Source organism: Schistocerca cancellata, chromosome 2, assembly GCF_023864275.1.
Source record: "Schistocerca cancellata isolate TAMUIC-IGC-003103 chromosome 2, iqSchCanc2.1, whole genome shotgun sequence".
Classification (NCBI taxonomy): domain Eukaryota; kingdom Metazoa; phylum Arthropoda; class Insecta; order Orthoptera; family Acrididae; genus Schistocerca; species Schistocerca cancellata.
In genome coordinates, this window is record NC_064627.1 from 907,997,033 (window position 1) to 908,015,039 (window position 18,007).

Consider the following 18,007-nt stretch of genomic DNA (forward strand, 5'->3'; position numbering starts at 1 on the left):
GAAGTGTCACTTATTTCAGATACTGTTCTAATGGTAAATAAAGCAGCATTTAGCTTCTGAACAAGATCCTGGACATGGGCTTTCCACAACAGCTTACTATCTATCCGAACGCCTAGGAATTTGAACTGTTCCGTCTCGCTTATAATATGCCTATTCTGTCTGATAAAAATATCGGTTCTTGTTGAATTGTGAGTCAGAAACTGTAAAAACTGAGTCTTACTGTGATTTAGCATCAAATTATTTTCCACAAGCCACGAACTTATTTCATGAACTACATTATTTGTTACTGTTTCAATATTACACACAAGATCCTTCACTATCAAGCTGGTGTCATCAGCAAACAGAAATATTTTTGAATCACCTGTAATACTAGAAGGCATATCATTTACATAAATAAGAAACAGCAGTGGCCCCAGCATGGACCCTTGGGGAACGCCCCACTTAACAGTGCCCCATTGGGACTGAACATCACTACCACTCTCAATATTGCGGAGAATTACCCTCTCCTTTCTGTTCTTAAAGTAAGAGGCGAACCAATTGTAAGCTACTCCCCTTACTCCATAATGGTCCAACTTCTGCAGTAATATTTTGTGGTCAACACAGTCAAAAGCCTTCGTTAAATCAAAGAAAACACCTAGCGTTCGGAACCTTCTATTTAATCCGTCCAAAACCTCACAGAGAAAAGAGAATATAGCATTTTCAGTTGTTAAACCATTTCTAAAACCAAACTGAACATTTGACAGCAAATTGTGTGAATTTAAATGCTCCAGTAACCTTGTATATACAACCTTCTCGATAACTTTAGCAAACACCGATGGCATAGAAATAGGTCTAAAATTGTCAACATTATCAATGTCTCCCTTTTTATAAAGTGGCTTCACTACCGAGTACTTTAATCGGTCAGGAAACCGACCACTCCTAAAGGAAAAGTTACAGATATGGCTGAGAACTGGGCTAACATACATAGAACAATACTTCAGTATTCTGCTAGATACCCCGTCATATCCATGAGAGTTCTTGGTCTTCAGTGATTTAATTATTAACTCAATCTCCCTCTTGTTAGTATCATAGAGGAGCATTTAAGGTAACAGTCACGGAAAACTTTTTTCTAAGAGCGCTATATGATTCCCTGTTGGGACTAGGTTTCTATTTAGTTCACCTGCTATATTCAGAAAGTGATTATTAAATACTGTACATATATGCGACTTATCAATAACACGGACATTCCCACTACGCACTGATTCTATATCCTCGACCTGCCTCTGCAGACCAGCAACTTCCTTTACGACTGACCATATGGTTTTAATTTTATCCTGAGACTTAGCTATTCTATCTGTATACCACATACTTTTTGCCTTCCTAATAACATTTTTAAGCACCTTACAATACTGTTTGTAATGGGCTGCTGCATTTAGATTTTGACTGTTTCTAACGTTTTGATATAATTGCCACTTTGTTCTATAAGATATTCTTATCCCTCTAGTCAGCCACCCAGGCTGCCTGTTTGTGCTAGTACCCTGTTTTAAACGTTCTATCGGAAAGCAACTTTCAAAGAGAGTGAGAAAAGTCTTGAGAAAAGCATTATATTTATCGTCTACTGTATCAGCGCTATAAACATCTTGCCACTCTTGTTCCTTTATAAGGTTTACAAAGGTCTCTACAGCAACTGGATCAGCTTTCCTGAACAGCTGATGACTATATTTAAGACGTGTTGCAGCACAAAAACCTTTTAAAGATAAAATTTGTGCATCATGATCTGAAAGGCCAATCACCTTTTTGCTAACAGAATGCCCTTCTAGTAATGAGGAATGAACAAAAATGTTGTCTATGGTTATTCTCAGATCTTTGTTTACATATGAACCATAGTCTTCTAGACATGTCGACTGTCAGTTACTGGCGATGAAATAGTATCACTGTGCATCTTACCCGTGTTAGAGGCAATCACTAACCGACTTGAAAGACCCTTCCTTGCTGAAATGTCCTCAGAAACGTCAATACTATCTTCACAATTCACGATAGTCTTCAAAAGTCTTGACAGCGTATTTACGTTCACAATAACATTTCCGTCGTTATTGCTGCTCACAATACTACTAGGCTTGTTCTTATTACACTCAGATACCTAAAGTTTACGTCTAGAAGCACTGCCTGTAGATAGAGTTTCCGCAGGCCACTTTTGAAGCAACTGATGTGTATTATTCGGTTGAAACTTTCATTTGGAGCTAAATTTCTTTCCTCTCGGCATCTGTAGCACAGAAAACACAAACACATAAACAAAACCACAAGCGTATAAAATTCTGAAATCATATATTCTCAGATGGTTTACATTCGAACCATAGCCTTCTAGACATGCCTGTACTTTGGTTCCTGGAGTCAGTGCCTTCTAGAATACACTTGTGTTAACGATCCGTAACTAACGATGGAAAAAAGGGAAGAACAAAATAATCCATCACGTATTCTGACGCACTACAAACTGACAGATGGGTGTGGCCCCTGTGAAACATCACTTGCAACCTCAATTTTAGAATGAACGGGAAAACATAATATCTGTATACTATACATTTTTGAAAACAGCATGAAATGCTCTTTTCTAGAGACCAAGAAAATGTTTTTCAAATTTTTGTTCATATTCACTAGCATGTCCCCTCAAGGCTCAGCACCAGTGAATGAAGTCTCTTGAATTTCCAAGTCATCCTCAGTTCGGGCGATTGGCGGAAGGGGTGAAGGCTGGTGGCCTTGCTTGTAGGGTGCAAGTAGAGCATACCATCTGCAGTACCATACCCCAGCATGATCAGTGTCCTTAGATTTGGAGCTAAAGAATCTCAGCCAGGGGCTCTGTCGATTCTTGAACGTCTTTGAATTGTGGACAAGTAATGGTGCACTGCTCAGAGGAAGCAGTTACTCATTTAGCTGAGTATGAGTGGGTGTGGAGTGGACATAGATTTTTTGGGGGGAGGAGGGTGATCGAATGAGCTTCATTTAGATGAAATGAGTAGAGGAATTATGGGCGAAGTTCAAACTGACTGTAAATCATGCTTCGGAGAACCGTATGCTGAGGGCAAAAAGACAGAAAAAAACGCCATTTCTTAATAACAAAATTCGGAAAATGATGAGAGAATAGAAACTGTTCCATTCTCGGTTCAAAAAAAGACGTAGAAATGACGACAAGGATTTGTTAGTAGAAATAATAACTTCCGTCGTCATACGTTAGCGATCGATCATTGCGAGAATCCTAGAAAATCTGGTCCCACGTAAAATCGTTAGGTGAGTTGAAAGCTTCAATTCAGTCACTCGTAGACCAGTCTGCGTGGTATTAGAAGACAGCAAAAGAAAACTGAAGCTACAGATTTCGTGTTTAAAATTTCATTCTCTTAAGAATATCGTACAGACATATCATCGTTTAACTGTAGCACAGACACCCGAGTGGAGGAAATAAAAAAATGTTGTTGGTTGTTGGTTGATTGAGTGAGGGACCAAACAATCGTATTAGGGAAGATTGGGAAGAATTTCTGCCATGCCCTTTCAAAGGAACCATCCCTGCCTTTACCTGAAGCGATTTGGGGAAATCACGGGAAATCTAAATCAGAATGGCCGGACGCGGGTTTGAACCGTCGTCCTCCCGAACGCGAGTCCAGTGCACCACCTTGCTCAGAGAAATAAAAATAATCATCCTTAGTTTTGGGGAGCAACTGGAAGTATTAAAGACAAATAAGGCAGCAGCTCCGGACGGACAGAGAGAGTACTCTTCAGCATTGACCCCTTACTTAGCTTGCATCTCCCGCGAATTTTTTGCCCAGCGGAAGATCACCAGTGAATGAGAAAAGTGCAGGCAATTCCCTAACGTAATAAGGGTAAAAGAACGAAATCGAGCAATTATAGACGAATGTCCTTAATGTCAATGGGCTGTAGAATTACTGAGCATATTTTAAGTCCGATACAATCAATATCTTTGAGACAAAAAAACTGCTATCCAAAAATCAACAAGGATTTAGAAAGCACCGCCCTGCGAAACTCAGCTTGCAGTCTTCTCGCACGACATTCTGCAAACCATGGATGGAGGGCAACAGGTAGATTTCATATTCATAGATTTCCGCAAAGGTTTCGACATAGTGCCACACTGCAGATTGTGGAAGAACTGGTTCTTAGAGAACTGGTTCTTACAGAAGTAATACAACCTAGTAAGTTGTACTGGATGGCGAGTGTTCATCGACAACTAAGTTATAGTCAGGACTGCCGCTTGGAAATGTTCTGTATATACATCAACAACCTGACAGACAGGGTGAGAAGCACTGTGGGACTGTTTGCTGATGCCGCTGCAGTGTACGGAAATGTATCGTCGCTGAGTAACTTTAGGAGGATGCAGTATTACTTCGACTGAATTTCTGGTTTGTGTGATGACTGATAGAATACTTTTAATGTATAAAAATATAAGCAAATAAGGAGAAAAAAACAATCCTGGAATGTTCCAATAAAGTGTTAGTGGTGTGCTGCTTCAGATAATCACGACGATTAACTATTTAGACGTAACTAAATGGAACAAGCACGTAAGGTCTACATAAGGAAGGCGGATGTTCGACTCGAGGTTACTGGGAGACTTTTAGGAAAGTGTAGCTGATCTATAAGGGAGTCAGCGTATAGAACACTTGTGCGAACATTTCTTGAGTTAAAGAAAGGCTTCGAAGCAGTTCTGAGAAGTGCAGCTAGATGTGTCACGGGTAGGTTCGACCAGTACTCAAGTATTTCGGAAATGTTCCGGGTACAAAAATGGTAATCTCTGGAGGGAAGACGGTGCTTTTTTTCCTGTAGTAGTATTGAGGATGTTTAGAGAATCGGCATTTGCAACAGACTGCAGAACGATTCTACTGCCACCAACACACATGTTGCACAATGGTAGTGATAACAAGGTAAGAGAAATCAGAGCACAATTTTAAACATGGCTGACAGCAGCAACCGTAAATAAACTTTCAATAAATGACGTATACAGCCAATTGGTGGCATAAAGTTTATTTTAATAAGCCTTGGCCAGGTTTCAGTACCAGTAAGGGTATGTTCTTCATAAGGTGTAAAGTCATGTACCCTGTATTACCTTAAAATTATAAGCATACAACATGGGCTAAAACACATAACTCAGACAGCAGAAATCATGGATGAAGTCCTCTATGGAAAACAGCTCAAGGATGTACCTTTGCCCGAAGGTTTTTATCAATAATTTCTTCTGTTTGACTTGAGCGTTTTAGTTCATAACGTTTGCTTATAATTTTATCGTAATGTAAGATGAGTGACTTTAATTCCTCTGAAGAAGATATCCTTAGTGGTATCGAAACCTGGTAAAGTGTTATTACAATAAACTTTATGCAACCGCTTGGAGATATATATATCATTTATTGAAATAAATCAGGGTTTTTACGGAAACATATAGACAATCGCTTTTGCCTTGCTCCATTTCCATGTGATATAGGAAGGTGAACGACTAGCAGCGGTACAAGACACTTTTTGAAATGCAAATTATGCTGGCACCGAACTAGGTGACTTAGTGGTTAGCATACTGGATTTGCATTCGAGGGAAAGGGGTTCAAATCCGAGTGCGACCACCCAGATCTAGGTTTTCCGCGATTTCCCTAAATCGCTTCAGGTAAAGGCAGGGATGGTTCCTTTGAAAGGGCATAGCAGACTTTCTTCCCCATCTTCCCTGATCGGATGGGGCCGATGACCTCGTTGTTTGGTACCTCATCCAGTCAACCAACAACATTTTTTATTTTCTCCACTCGGGTGTCTGTGCTACAGTTAAATGATGATATGTCTGTACGATATTCTTAAGAGAATGATATTTGAAACACGAAATCTATAACGTCAGTTTTCTTTTGCTGTCATTCCTCAGGACTTTAGGCCTTTACAAATAGCACCAACATCCCCCACGGAAATTAAGGGAATTTATAAATATACCGAAAACCAAGAGCTCATGTGGTGTTGATGGAGTCTGTAACAGAATTTTGAAGCGTTCTAATTTAATAAGTGGAGTCCTTAGCGATATATGTAATGCTTCGCTGGCACAGGGAATTTTTCCAGACAGGTTGAAATACGCAATTGTCGAACATCTTCATAAGAAAAGCGACAAGAGTGACTTAAATAATTATAGACCAATCTCATTGCAGACTTCATTTTCTAAAATATTCGTAAAAGTTATGTGTTAAAAAGTAGTCTCACATTTAAGTGAAAATAATTTACTCAGCATGTCACAGTTCGGATTCCAGAAGGGTTACTCGACTCAGAATGCTACCTACACATTTACCCATCAAGTAGTACAAGCCCTAAATAACAAAGTACCACCAGTTGGTATTTTTTGTGATTTCTCCAATGCATTTGAGTGTGTGGATCATGTCACACTCTTAGAAAAATGCAGGTTTTATGGAATTGAAGGCTATACACACAGATGGTTTGAATCATACTTAATGAACAGAAAGCAAGAAGTTGTGCCTAATAGCACAAATAACGTTGGGAGATTGGTAAATTCTAGTGAATGGGGAGTTACCTCGAAGGGAGTCCCACAGGTTTCAATTTTAGGTCCTCTGCTGTTCCTTATTCATGTGAATGACCTCCCACTTAACGTTCAGCAAGTGGAACTATCACTTTTTGCAGATGACTCGAATAAATCCCATTCCAGGAAAAGCAGCTGAAGATATTGTTAAGGACGTCTTTCAAAGAATTATTAAGTGGATCTCAGAAAATCAGGCGAATACTGGGATGGTTCCTTTACAAGGACATGGCCAGTTGCCTTCCGCACACTTCGAAAAGTTTCGGAGCTTGTGCTCCGTCTCTAGTGATATTCGATAATTACGAACCTTCTATCAGTGGCAGCAGAACACGTGAATACAAAGTTCTGACGTGAGTGACCATTAGAACGTATCCTCACATTGCGTCTTCAAACAAAACTGTCAACAATTTTCTTGGAACAGGGATAGGCAGAGCAAATAATGTATTACAGTAGTGTGCATAAGTAATTAACAATATCAAATAGCATCAACCTGTGTAGGTTTAACGGCTGCAGAAGCATCTGATACAATATCAACAGTCTGTCGCTGTGAAAGGCGGGCTCTGAAAACAACAGAATTTCTGAGGTTGTGGTACGAGGGCTATTCACAAAGTAAGGTCCGTTCGGTTGCGAAATGGAAAACACCGCGAAAATAAAGAATGTTTTATTTGCAACAATCTGCTGCACCTTCGAGATACTTCTCAACATAGTCATCGCTCCGACTTAGGCGCCTATCGTAGCGTTGTACCAATTTTCCAATACCCTCGTCATAGAAAGGAGTCGCCAGTGCTTTCTGCCTATTCTCTACACTGGTATGTAGCTCATCGTCTGAGCCAAAGTGTTGTCTTCATAACCAGCGGTTCCTACGTGCAGACGTGAAAATCAGAGGGGGCCACGTCCGGCCTTTATGGTGGGCTATGCCTTCCCATCGAAAACGCAGCAGGAGAGTTTTCGTTGTCCTGCAGTGTACTGCCGAGAATTGTCATGAAGAAGGAAATGCGTGAAATTTACATAATGTGGGCTGCATGAAGTCAGGTGCAATCTCCCAAAGGCTCTCATAGCTGGAGGGAGAGACTATTTTTAAGCATCTTTCCCTGCTCACTGTGCGCTCGAAACTGAAAAGAGCGACGTGAGGCGATCATCGAGCACACTAGAGACACTGCCCAACACATCTGTGCAAAGCTTCATTGGATTTTCAGTGTGGTTTCCATTTCGCGCCCGCTCAACTTCCGAATAGACCTCGTACCTAAAACTCCATCAGTACAATAAAATGTTTTGTAGGAACAAGAAAGTGCGCTCATTAGGAAATACGCGATAGGCGTGTTGCAGTTTTTCTGCAAGACTCGAGGCAGAACAGTGTGTGTGCTTACCGAGGTAGGTGGCGATGAACTTGCTTCGTTCGGTGGGCGGAATCCAGCGGCTGCCCATCACGTTCATTGCAGGCCACGTTGTGCCCTGTGCAAAGCGAATTGTTGTCACAGCTGTTCACGGGCTGAGGCCACCCAAAATAAGTGCAGTATGGATTGCATTGATAGAGGAAAAACTACAAAAGTAGTGATAATTCAAAATATTAAATGTTATTAAATTAGCTTAAGAGTAGAACATGTGACACAGTTTAACTCAACATATAAACACAGTCTAAGCAAGGAATTCGTGTACAAAATGGATACCATAACTTGGTAGGACACAAGTATTTTCTATACAGGGTGTTACAAAAAGGTACGGCCAAACTTTCAGGAATCATTCCTCACACACAAATAAAGAGAATATGTTATGTGGACATGTGTCCGGAAACGCTTAATTTCCATGTTAGAGCTCATTTTAGTTTCGTCAGTATGTACTGTACTTCCTCGATTCACCGCCCAATTGAAGGAAGGTAAAGTTGACTTCGGTGCTTGTGTTGACATGCAACTCATTGCTCTACAGTACTAGCATCAAGCACATCAGTACGTAGCATCAACAGGTTAGTGTTAATCACGAACGTGGTTTTGCAGTCAGTGCAATGTTTACAAATGCGGAGTTGGCAGAGGCCCATTTGATGTATGGATTAGCACGGGGCAATAGCCGTGGCGCGGTACGTTTGTATCGAGACAGATTTCCAGAACGAAGGTGTCCCGACAGGAAGACGTTCGAAGTAATTGATCGGTGTCTTAGGGAGCACGGAACATTCCAGCCTATGACTCGCGACGGGAGAAGACCTAGAACGACGAGGACACCTGCAATAGACGAGGCAATTCTTCGTGCAGTTGACGATAACCCTAATGTCAGCGTAAGAGAAGTTACTGCTGTACAAGGTAACGTTGACCACGTCACTGTATGGAGAGTGCTACGGGAGAACCAGTTGTTTCGTACCATGTACAGCGTGTGCAGGCACTATCAGCAACTGATTGGCCTCCACGGGTACACTTCTGCGAATGGTTCATCCAACAATGTGTCAATCCTCATTTCAGTGCAAATGTTCTATTTAAGGATGAGGCTTCATTCCAACGTGTTCAAATTGTAAATTTTCACAATCAACATGTGTGGGCTGACGAGAATCCGCACGCAATTGTGCAATCACGTCATCAACACAAATTTTCTGTGAACGTTTGGGCAGGCATTGTTGGTGACGTCTTGATTGGGAGCCATGTTCTTCCACCTACGCTCAATGGAGCACGTTATCATGATTTCATACGGGATACTCTACCTGTGCTGCTAGAACATGTGTCTTTACAAGTACGACACAACATGTGGTTCATGCACGATGGAGCTCCTGCACATTTCAGTCGAAGTGTTCGTACGCTTCTCAGCAACAGATTCGGTGACCGATGGATTGGTAGAGGCGGACCAATTCCACGGCCTCCACGCTCTCCTGACCTCAACCCTCTTGACTTTCATTTATGGGGGCATTTGAAAGTTCTTGTCTACGCAACCCCGGTACCAAATGTTGAGACTCTTCGTGCTCGTATTGTGGACGGCTGTGATACAATACGCCATTCTCCAGGGCTGCATCAGCGCATCAGGGATTCCATGCGACGGAGGGTGGATGCATGTATCCTCGCTAACGGAGGACATTTTGAACATTTCCTGTAACAAAGTGTTTGAAGTCACGCTGGTACGTTCTGCTGTTGTGTGTTTCCATTCCATGATTAATGTGATTTGTAGAGAAGCAATAAAATGAGCTCTAACATGGAAAGTAAGCGTTTCCGGACACATGTCCACATAACATATTTTCTTTCTTTGTGTGTGAGGATTGTTTCCTGAAAGTTTGGCCGTACCTTTTTGTAACACCCTGTATATTGTGAGCACTGCAAAGAGTAATAGTGCACATAAGTTGTGTGTGATGCTATCATTGATGGCGTCTATGAACGCAACAAGGAGAGAAGGCCATTCTCCATCATAGTTGCTGTCAGTGCTCCAGTAATTTGTATAAGAGGGCTGAGACCACACCATACGTGATCATGAGATATAAGTCAAGTGATCAAACATGCCGCTTCATTGCTTAATTGTCAGTTTTTGGCATATGCACACATTGTAAAAACTAACAGAAAGGTCCTCTAACGGGTAGTAAATGTGACAGTCACACCAGTTTATTTCCTCCACATGAGCATAGGGAACAATATGTTAATCACCGCCAGTAAAACAGCTCCTAGCATTGAAAGTTGCCTCATTTCACAAGTTTTGTTGAAGTGGGGGGGTATCCAGCTGAGGCCAAGCACTCGTAGCGCTACCAAAACTGTGGGGATGGTGATCGCTACTTCTCGCCCGCTGTTTCAAATAGTTCCACCCAAGGGACTGATTTAGCATACCAGCTGAGATGCGGTAGGATGCCTGAGTGTTCGTCAAACAGGAATGGAAGGTTACCGTCCTGTGAACGCGGCTCTGTGTGATGACCACTGTGTCAACAAGATAATCAAGAATATGTAAAAGAAAAGGCAAGAACTGGTCACCAATAATGTTGAAATAAACATCCGCTTCACGTTCGCGGTAAACTGAAAGAGAAAGTCCAAATTATTGTACGAGAAACACCCCCAAAATAGCACAGAACTATCTCTGACTCATCCACATCTTCCACACTGTACAGGTTAAAAGATTCATTGGCCCGTCGTCAAACTCGACGCCTCGCAGTTTTGGAAAGACGCAACCACACTACATGCCTCCAGTCAGCTACTGTCCAGATTCTGTGTTGTTTGGCCCATTGAAGATGTGCAGCGATGAGCAACGGCCTTTTGCGTGATACCCGACTCCAAATGCCTATTTCAAGGCGTTCCCTTCGCAATATTCTCTCGGAAACTTCTTCAGGTGGACCTGCAACACTGGCAGCATGAAATCACTATCGGGTATGAAACCGACTGTCATTGATATGGCGTGGCACTCGTCTCTGGTTAGTGTCGGTTAAGATCGTTATACGACTGCTTTTCTTACGCTGTATAACAATGATGCAACAGCTAAACTATTCCCAAAAAGGGCAAACCAACGTCTGCTGGCGTTAAAAGGTTAGAAATGTTCTTCGTTGATGGTTCGGTAAGTTTCTCACTAACATCTAACCATCTAACATCTAACCATCTCGTAACAGGAAGGCACATTTCACCTCTCTCAAGAGCAGAGGTAAGTTATGTATTAAGACGATTTGCACCTGACCTTGGACCCACTGGGTACTAAGTGCGTCGTGTAAATCAATAAACCACGAAAATATTGTGACAGGAAACTTTTCATTCATACATCCTGTGTACAGATGAATGCACTAAGATGTGCGGCCGTAACATGGTGGGGAGTTCGCTAGAAAACTCTGCTCAGCTTTCTTGAGATCAGCCTTGGATTATAGATGCATATTTTATTACGATGGGTCAAGAAATTCGCAATCGAAACTGGACAGGCTTCATTGTAGCTACATTTAAATATGCACTGGAACATATACGTATACTGTCCTTGGTGACGAACGGGAGCCACCAGAGGAAAAACTTGAGAAGCACATCTCACAGATAAGACACCCTCTATCAACAGAGTAATGAAGTATTGGCCAGACACTGAAAAATGTAACTTTCACCGGAAATAGACGAAATCCAATATTTATCAAATCTCTAGAAGATGGACTTCGTACGAAAATAAATACTGAAATACGAACTATTACCAGAATTCCTAGCCACATTCAGCTACCGATAATAAAATAAAATAATCTTCGATAATATCGTACAGTATAAAGTTTCTCCGAACTCCAAGTCTAAAATCAACGGTTTGCTCAATACCATCTTCCTCAATTATACGAAGATTTCTACGAACGGGTCAAAGACCATCAACAGCAACAAAAGAGGATGTGCAATATACAACCCTGCAGGAAATTATTAACCCTATATTCCGTACGTACGGAGGCAACCATCTATGCAGAAGTCACCGCAATTAGAGAAGCAGTAAAATATGGCAAATTTCGCTCACGAAGCAGTAGGATGGCATTAACCGATTCCCTAAGAATTGTAAAGAGCCTTAAGAAACCAAAAAGAAATAAAAGTGTGTCATCTATAATTATAAGCACATTAAAGAAACCGCAAGCAGAACGGCAACAAATTTCTTCTGTAGTCCAAGGCACAGTGGAATCTTTCATGATGAAATAGTAGAAGTGAAGCGAACAATGAACTTAGGCGAAGTTCTAACAATAGACTTACTTACCAAGAAGCTTTCAGTTTAATCAATGAAAAAGCGGGAAGCATCTGTCAGAGATAATGGTATTCGTCCAAGATTTCAAATAGAGTGCGTTATTCCCCACTGCAACCTAAATAGCATTATCTCCTTCATTTGTCTATTGGAATAGAAGAAGACGATTCATAACTACGATTAGGCGCGTGCACTTAAATCATGGCAAATTTCCATCCCTTCTCTTCCGAAGGGCGTGAAGTATTCTCCGTTCCACGATTTATGCAATGAAAACGGAGACGTGAACCATCAACTGTTCTCGTGCACCAGATACAGAATACAACAAAAATCTTTTTTCAGAGGATTTGTTAACGCAAAAGTTCCTCTTCCAACACTGGCTGCGGTGAGAAAGAAGCCTTTCGCGATGGCACTGATATGTAAAACATTCTCGAATTGAAGCAGCAAGAAAACCAAGAATGTTTTACGTATTGGCTGCGGTGTTGCTTTCAACTGAAAAGAGTGATGTGAACTATTATTAAATGTGGTATTCAGCCAATGAAATACGATCTAACTATCTAGATACACTGTGTTCTTATGTATGGATATTTTGTATGGTCCTATGCTTTCTTCCTTTCATTAATACGTTATAATTACTTCATGTGTAGTTTAAATGGTGTAATGTATCAGTCACACAAGGTGTTGCAAAAGGAATGGTCGGTATTCAGGAATATGACCGGAAAGAGCATTAGAAGCAAAAAACTTCGATGAACATTTGCCCTACTCCCAATTTGCGACACGTAATACATTTAAGATGCGTTGTTATTTATGACGATTGTCTTTTAAGCAGTGACAGAATTCAAGTCGTGTGGCATTTTAGCCAATGAGAAGATTTTGGACACCATGTATGTGAAATGGATACAAGCATTCTGCATGTAATGTTCGCCATACACGTGCTCGTGGCGTACTGATACGTGCAGAAAGTTGCCGCGCGCTGGTAGTAAGACTATGCTGCACTATTTAAACAGTGTGCTGCTGTTCTGACACATGTTTTGTAACTACACGTTCAGAAGAAATATGGGAACTTGGAAGAACACATGTTTCACGTCATGTTCTGAATACTCTGGTAAACACTGTACGACCAGGTATTCAACGTGTCGGAAAGCACCGACGATATTCTTCGACAGCAGCAGGAGCACTACGATCGCAGAGGCCTTAAACGTGCACCGTATATTCATATTCTTCATTAGTGCACGTGTGTGGCGTTTTACCCAACGTGAGTAGAAACACAATTAACTGCTTCTTCTCTCTGATACGCTGTCAGTCCCTCGCACTATTTTACCCACAACACATCACGGACAATCGTGCGTTCAACGGCTAGTTTAAATGCAAAAACACATGACTGGGCTAGAATGAAACGTCAAAGAGTTTGGCTATGTGAGACGTATGCGCGAGCATCACTATCGCTAAGACAAAGGGGTCCAAAAAATGTATCCGCTGTTTAAAAGTCCATAACTGGCAAACTAATTGACGAAGTTGTCTCATCTTTGGTAGTGTAATAGTTTGTAGTTCCGGCAATCGCCACACAAGTGTTGTATTGGGTTGTTTTGTTTTGTCAGATGACAGTCGCCAGATAGTGTTTTGTTCTTAGTTGCACCTAGTAACTCGAGTAAACATGGCTGGCGCAAGGCTTACATTCGATGAAAGGAAGTCAGTTTTGAAGTGGTATTTTAAGTACGAAAACATTAATGAGGTCCAACGGCAATGGCGAAATGAGTATCAAAAAGAGCCACCGACACGTTTAACGATTCGTCGCATTCAAGACAAATTTGAAGCCGAAGGCTGTGTTAAAGATGTACACAAACAACGATCTGGACGACCTGTAACAGTAACAAGTCTAACTAACTCCCGTCATGTGTTACAACAATTCACTCGCTCACCACAGAAGTCTGTGAGACAGTGTGCCCGTGAAACTGGAGTGAGTCGCTCAGCCGGCCTATGTGGCCGAGCGGTTCTAGGCGCGTCCGTCTCGAACCGCGCGACCGCTACGGTCGCAGGTTCGAATCCTGCCTCGGGCATGGATGTGTGTGATGTCCTTAGGTTAGTTAGGTTTAAGTAGTTCTAAGTTCTAGGGGACTGATGACCTGAGATGTTAAGTCCTATAGTGCTCAGAGCCATTTGAACCATTTTTTAGTCGCTCAAGTGTTCGGCAAAATTTGAAAACAGAAAAGTGGAAGTGCTACATCCCACGATTACTACACGCAATGAACGAGGACGACCCAAATCGTAGAATTGAGTATTGGGAGTGGTTTACTAACATGGCGTGCAACGATGAAGAGTTTGCAGAGATGATTGTGTGGTCTGATGAGGCACAGTTCAAACTCAATGGTACAGTAAATCGTCACAATTGCATGTACTGGGCCGCCGAAAATCCGAACGTCCATGTAGACGAAGCAGTGAATTTGCCAGGAGTAAATGTGTGGTGTGGGTTGTCTTATCGGGGTTTGATTGGGCCATTCTTATTTGACGGCACAGTTACCGGTGAGGTGTACCTTCAGAAGCTTCAGACATCCATTTTACCTGCCATCCGAGACTTGTATGGAGACGGAAGAGTTTACTTTCAACAAGATGGTGCCAGAGCCTACTACCAAAATCGTGTTAGGGCGTATCTCGATGAAAATCTACCAGGAAGGCCGTAGAGGTGCTGTGGAGTATCTACCACGTTCCCCAGAACTAACTCCTCTGGAATTTTACCTGTGGGGAACACTAAAGGACACCGTTTACCGACAAAAGCCACGCACATTGGATGAACTTCGAGAATCCATCGTACATTCATGTGCAAATATCGAACTGAACACGTTGCAGTCAGTAGTTCGTGCTGCAGTTCGGCGGCATCGTTTGTGTGTGGATGTTAATAGTGAACATTTCGAACACCTACGGTGATATCTTTAAGTTGGACTTTAAGCTACACTTTCACCAAAAATGAGACAACTCCGTCAATTAGTTTGCAAGTTAAGGACTTTTAAAGAGTGGATACATTTTTGGACACCTCTGTAGATGCACCTTAAACTCGTTTTTTCTCGGAAACCATTCGTAATAGGGCATACGTTCACATGAAGCTTTCTGCTTCTAATTAACATCCCTGAATATTGACCATTCCTCCTTGATCATTCCTCCTGGAGCACCCTGTATATTTATACCCTTTATGGCTGTGTGGAGAGTGCCCAATGTCAATAAATAAATGAAAAAATATATCTCCGTTGACCTCATCAACATTCACATCGTGCTGTACAGAAACTATTACTCGCTTTGTGAGCAGTGCAGATTATTTCTGTTGACCGTATCATCATTTACGTCATATTTTAAACAGTACGTGAAAAATAAAAGTGGCCCAGAAAATGTTTATTTACTTCTTAACATATGCAACTCAATCTGCACCAACCACACTTGGTTTGCAGGTTGCCTATCTCGAGGTGCCTGAAATATTTTCTCGGCCAGTTTTATTTTGGCAATACTGTAGAAACAGCTGCTGGTGTGAGCGGTGCGGATACTTGCCGAGGCGGCTCCCTGCACCAGGCGCACGGCGACCAGCAGGAAGAGATGTGTGCGCGCCGCCACAGGTATGAGCAGCGAGGCGAATGCGCACAGCAGGTTGGCGCCCCCGAAGACGCGCTTGGCGCCGAAACGCTGCGCCAGCAGACCGCCGGGCACAAGCGCCACCACGTAGCTCCAGTAGAAGGCACCCAGCGCCAGCGACTGCTGCTCCATCGTCCACGGGAAGCGTTCCTGTCGTCAGCGGCACGTCATTAATACTCTGGGAGCGTTGTATGTTTTGTTTAGTTTAGTTATGTCATGTTCGTAGATCATTTTGATGATTATTTTGTCGGTATGATGTGGAACAAGTCAGATTACAGGGTATATATATATATATATATATATATATATATATATATATATATATATATATATATATATATATATATATATATATGTAGTGTTAATATCTGAAATTTTTAGCTCTACACATGCAACTACATTTAGAGGTAGACATTTATTTATTTATTTTTCACCAGTTCTGAAACAGAAACTCGCCTATGGAATAGAAGAAGTTCTCCAAAAGAAACGATTTTAAGCTAGATTAAAAACTTGATCTGCTACCTGCCAGACACTTTATGTTGTTGGGCAAATGATCAAAGATTTTTGTTGCAGAATAATGTACTCCTTTATGAGAAACTGACAGCTTCAATAATGGATAGAAAGGTCATTTTTCCCTTTAGTGTTGTACATATGAACATCACTGTTCTTCGCGAATTGAGATGGATTATTTATAACCAATTTCATTAGCAAATATATATACTCTGATGGTGCAGTTGAAATACCTAACTCATTGAATAGGTGCCTACATGACGTCCTTGGGTGAATACCACTAGTTATTCTCACTGCTCTCTTTTGTGCAAGCAATACTTTGTCTGAGTGGTTAGTTACCCTAGAAAACTATTCCATCAGACATTATTAAATGTAAATATGCAAAGTACGTTAGGAGGCTGATCTGTTTATTACCAAGACTAGCGATTATACAAAGAGTGAAAGAAGCTGAACTTAGTTGTTTGAGAAGCTCAGTAATATGCTTTTTCCAGTTCAAGTTGTCATCAATGTGAACACCCAAGAATTTGGAGAAATCTACCTGTTAACTGAGCCCTGTTCATATGCTACATCAATTGTCGGTATGACTCTATTTGGTGTACAGAACTGGATATAGTGAGTTATTCATTAGTCACAGAGCATGAGATTACATCCAAATTAAACTTTCAGTCTGTATATTTTGGCAGATTAGAACTGTGTGTGGAAGTGGAACTGTGAGATCGGGTTGTGAGTCGCACCTGGACAGATCAGTCAATAAGAGCATTGCCCCAAAGACTAGGCTCCAGGTTCGATTATCGATCTAGCAAACATATCCATTTTGCTAGGAAGTTTCAAAGAGATTATGAGTCTACAGTCGTCGGTTGCTAAAACTGACTGAATTCTGTACAAGAGCTGTTGGTAGACATCGCTGTAAATCAGATGTTATTGTCTTTCCTGATGCATCTTTTTTACAAAGATAAATACAGACCATAATGATCATCGGGACATTACAAACGGCAGGACACGGTTATTTATAGGGTGTGTTATTACTATAGACAGCAATACTTTGCAATACGCTCCCACGCTGACCACAAGGCTGGTAAGTAGTTCCTGTGGTGGGGCGTTCAGTTACGCCACCAGCACGGTTGACTACTGCCTCATGGTTGTTGGTGTATGAGGAAGTGCTGGAGTACGTCTCCCCAGTCCATCCCAAACATGCTCAATGGAGATAAGTCGGGGCAGTCCATTCGTTCAATAAACATTCGCCGAATGCTCTCTTGTTTCAAGAACTCATCCATCTGCGCTGTTCGATATGTTCGTGCATTGGTATCCATAAAAATGAAGTCAGGGCCGAATACACACCTGAAACGACGCACGTGGAGCGGGAGTACAGTACCACAATAACGTTGACAAGTGAGGACAGAGCGTTTGGAAGACAGAGCGCCCATGCAACATCATGCCTTCCCCCCCCCTCCCCCCCCACACCAAATCACCTGGAACGCCAAAATAGTCACGTTCAACAACGCTGGACGTACCTTCATATGGGGTGAGATGGGAACACGTAATGCATCTATGAATTTTGTCAGTCATGTTCGGTTTGGTGATCTAGGTACGACAAGGTACCATGTTGTGTGGACGTACAGACCTTCAACTCCTTGAACACTCACCTTTCAACTTTCTCGTGACATTGTACTCTTTCCCCATGTGCGTCTTTTCAGAGGTGCATTCGGCTCTTACATCATTTTTATGGATGAC

At 41.8% G+C, this 18,007-nt stretch overlaps 1 protein-coding gene across 1 annotated transcript in view; it reads right to left on the minus strand.

Moving 5' to 3' along the window:
* The window catches only part of LOC126159823 (sialin-like), a 425,200-nt gene that overhangs the window by 142,082 nt on the left and 265,111 nt on the right, over positions 1–18,007 (minus strand). Inside the window, exons 4-5 of the mRNA XM_049916634.1 lie at positions 15,686–15,916; positions 7,897–7,981 (exon numbers count right to left, since the gene is read on the minus strand). Coding sequence (XP_049772591.1) covers positions 7,897–7,981; positions 15,686–15,916 — 316 coding nt within the window. The remainder of the gene's footprint in view (positions 1–7,896; positions 7,982–15,685; positions 15,917–18,007) is intronic.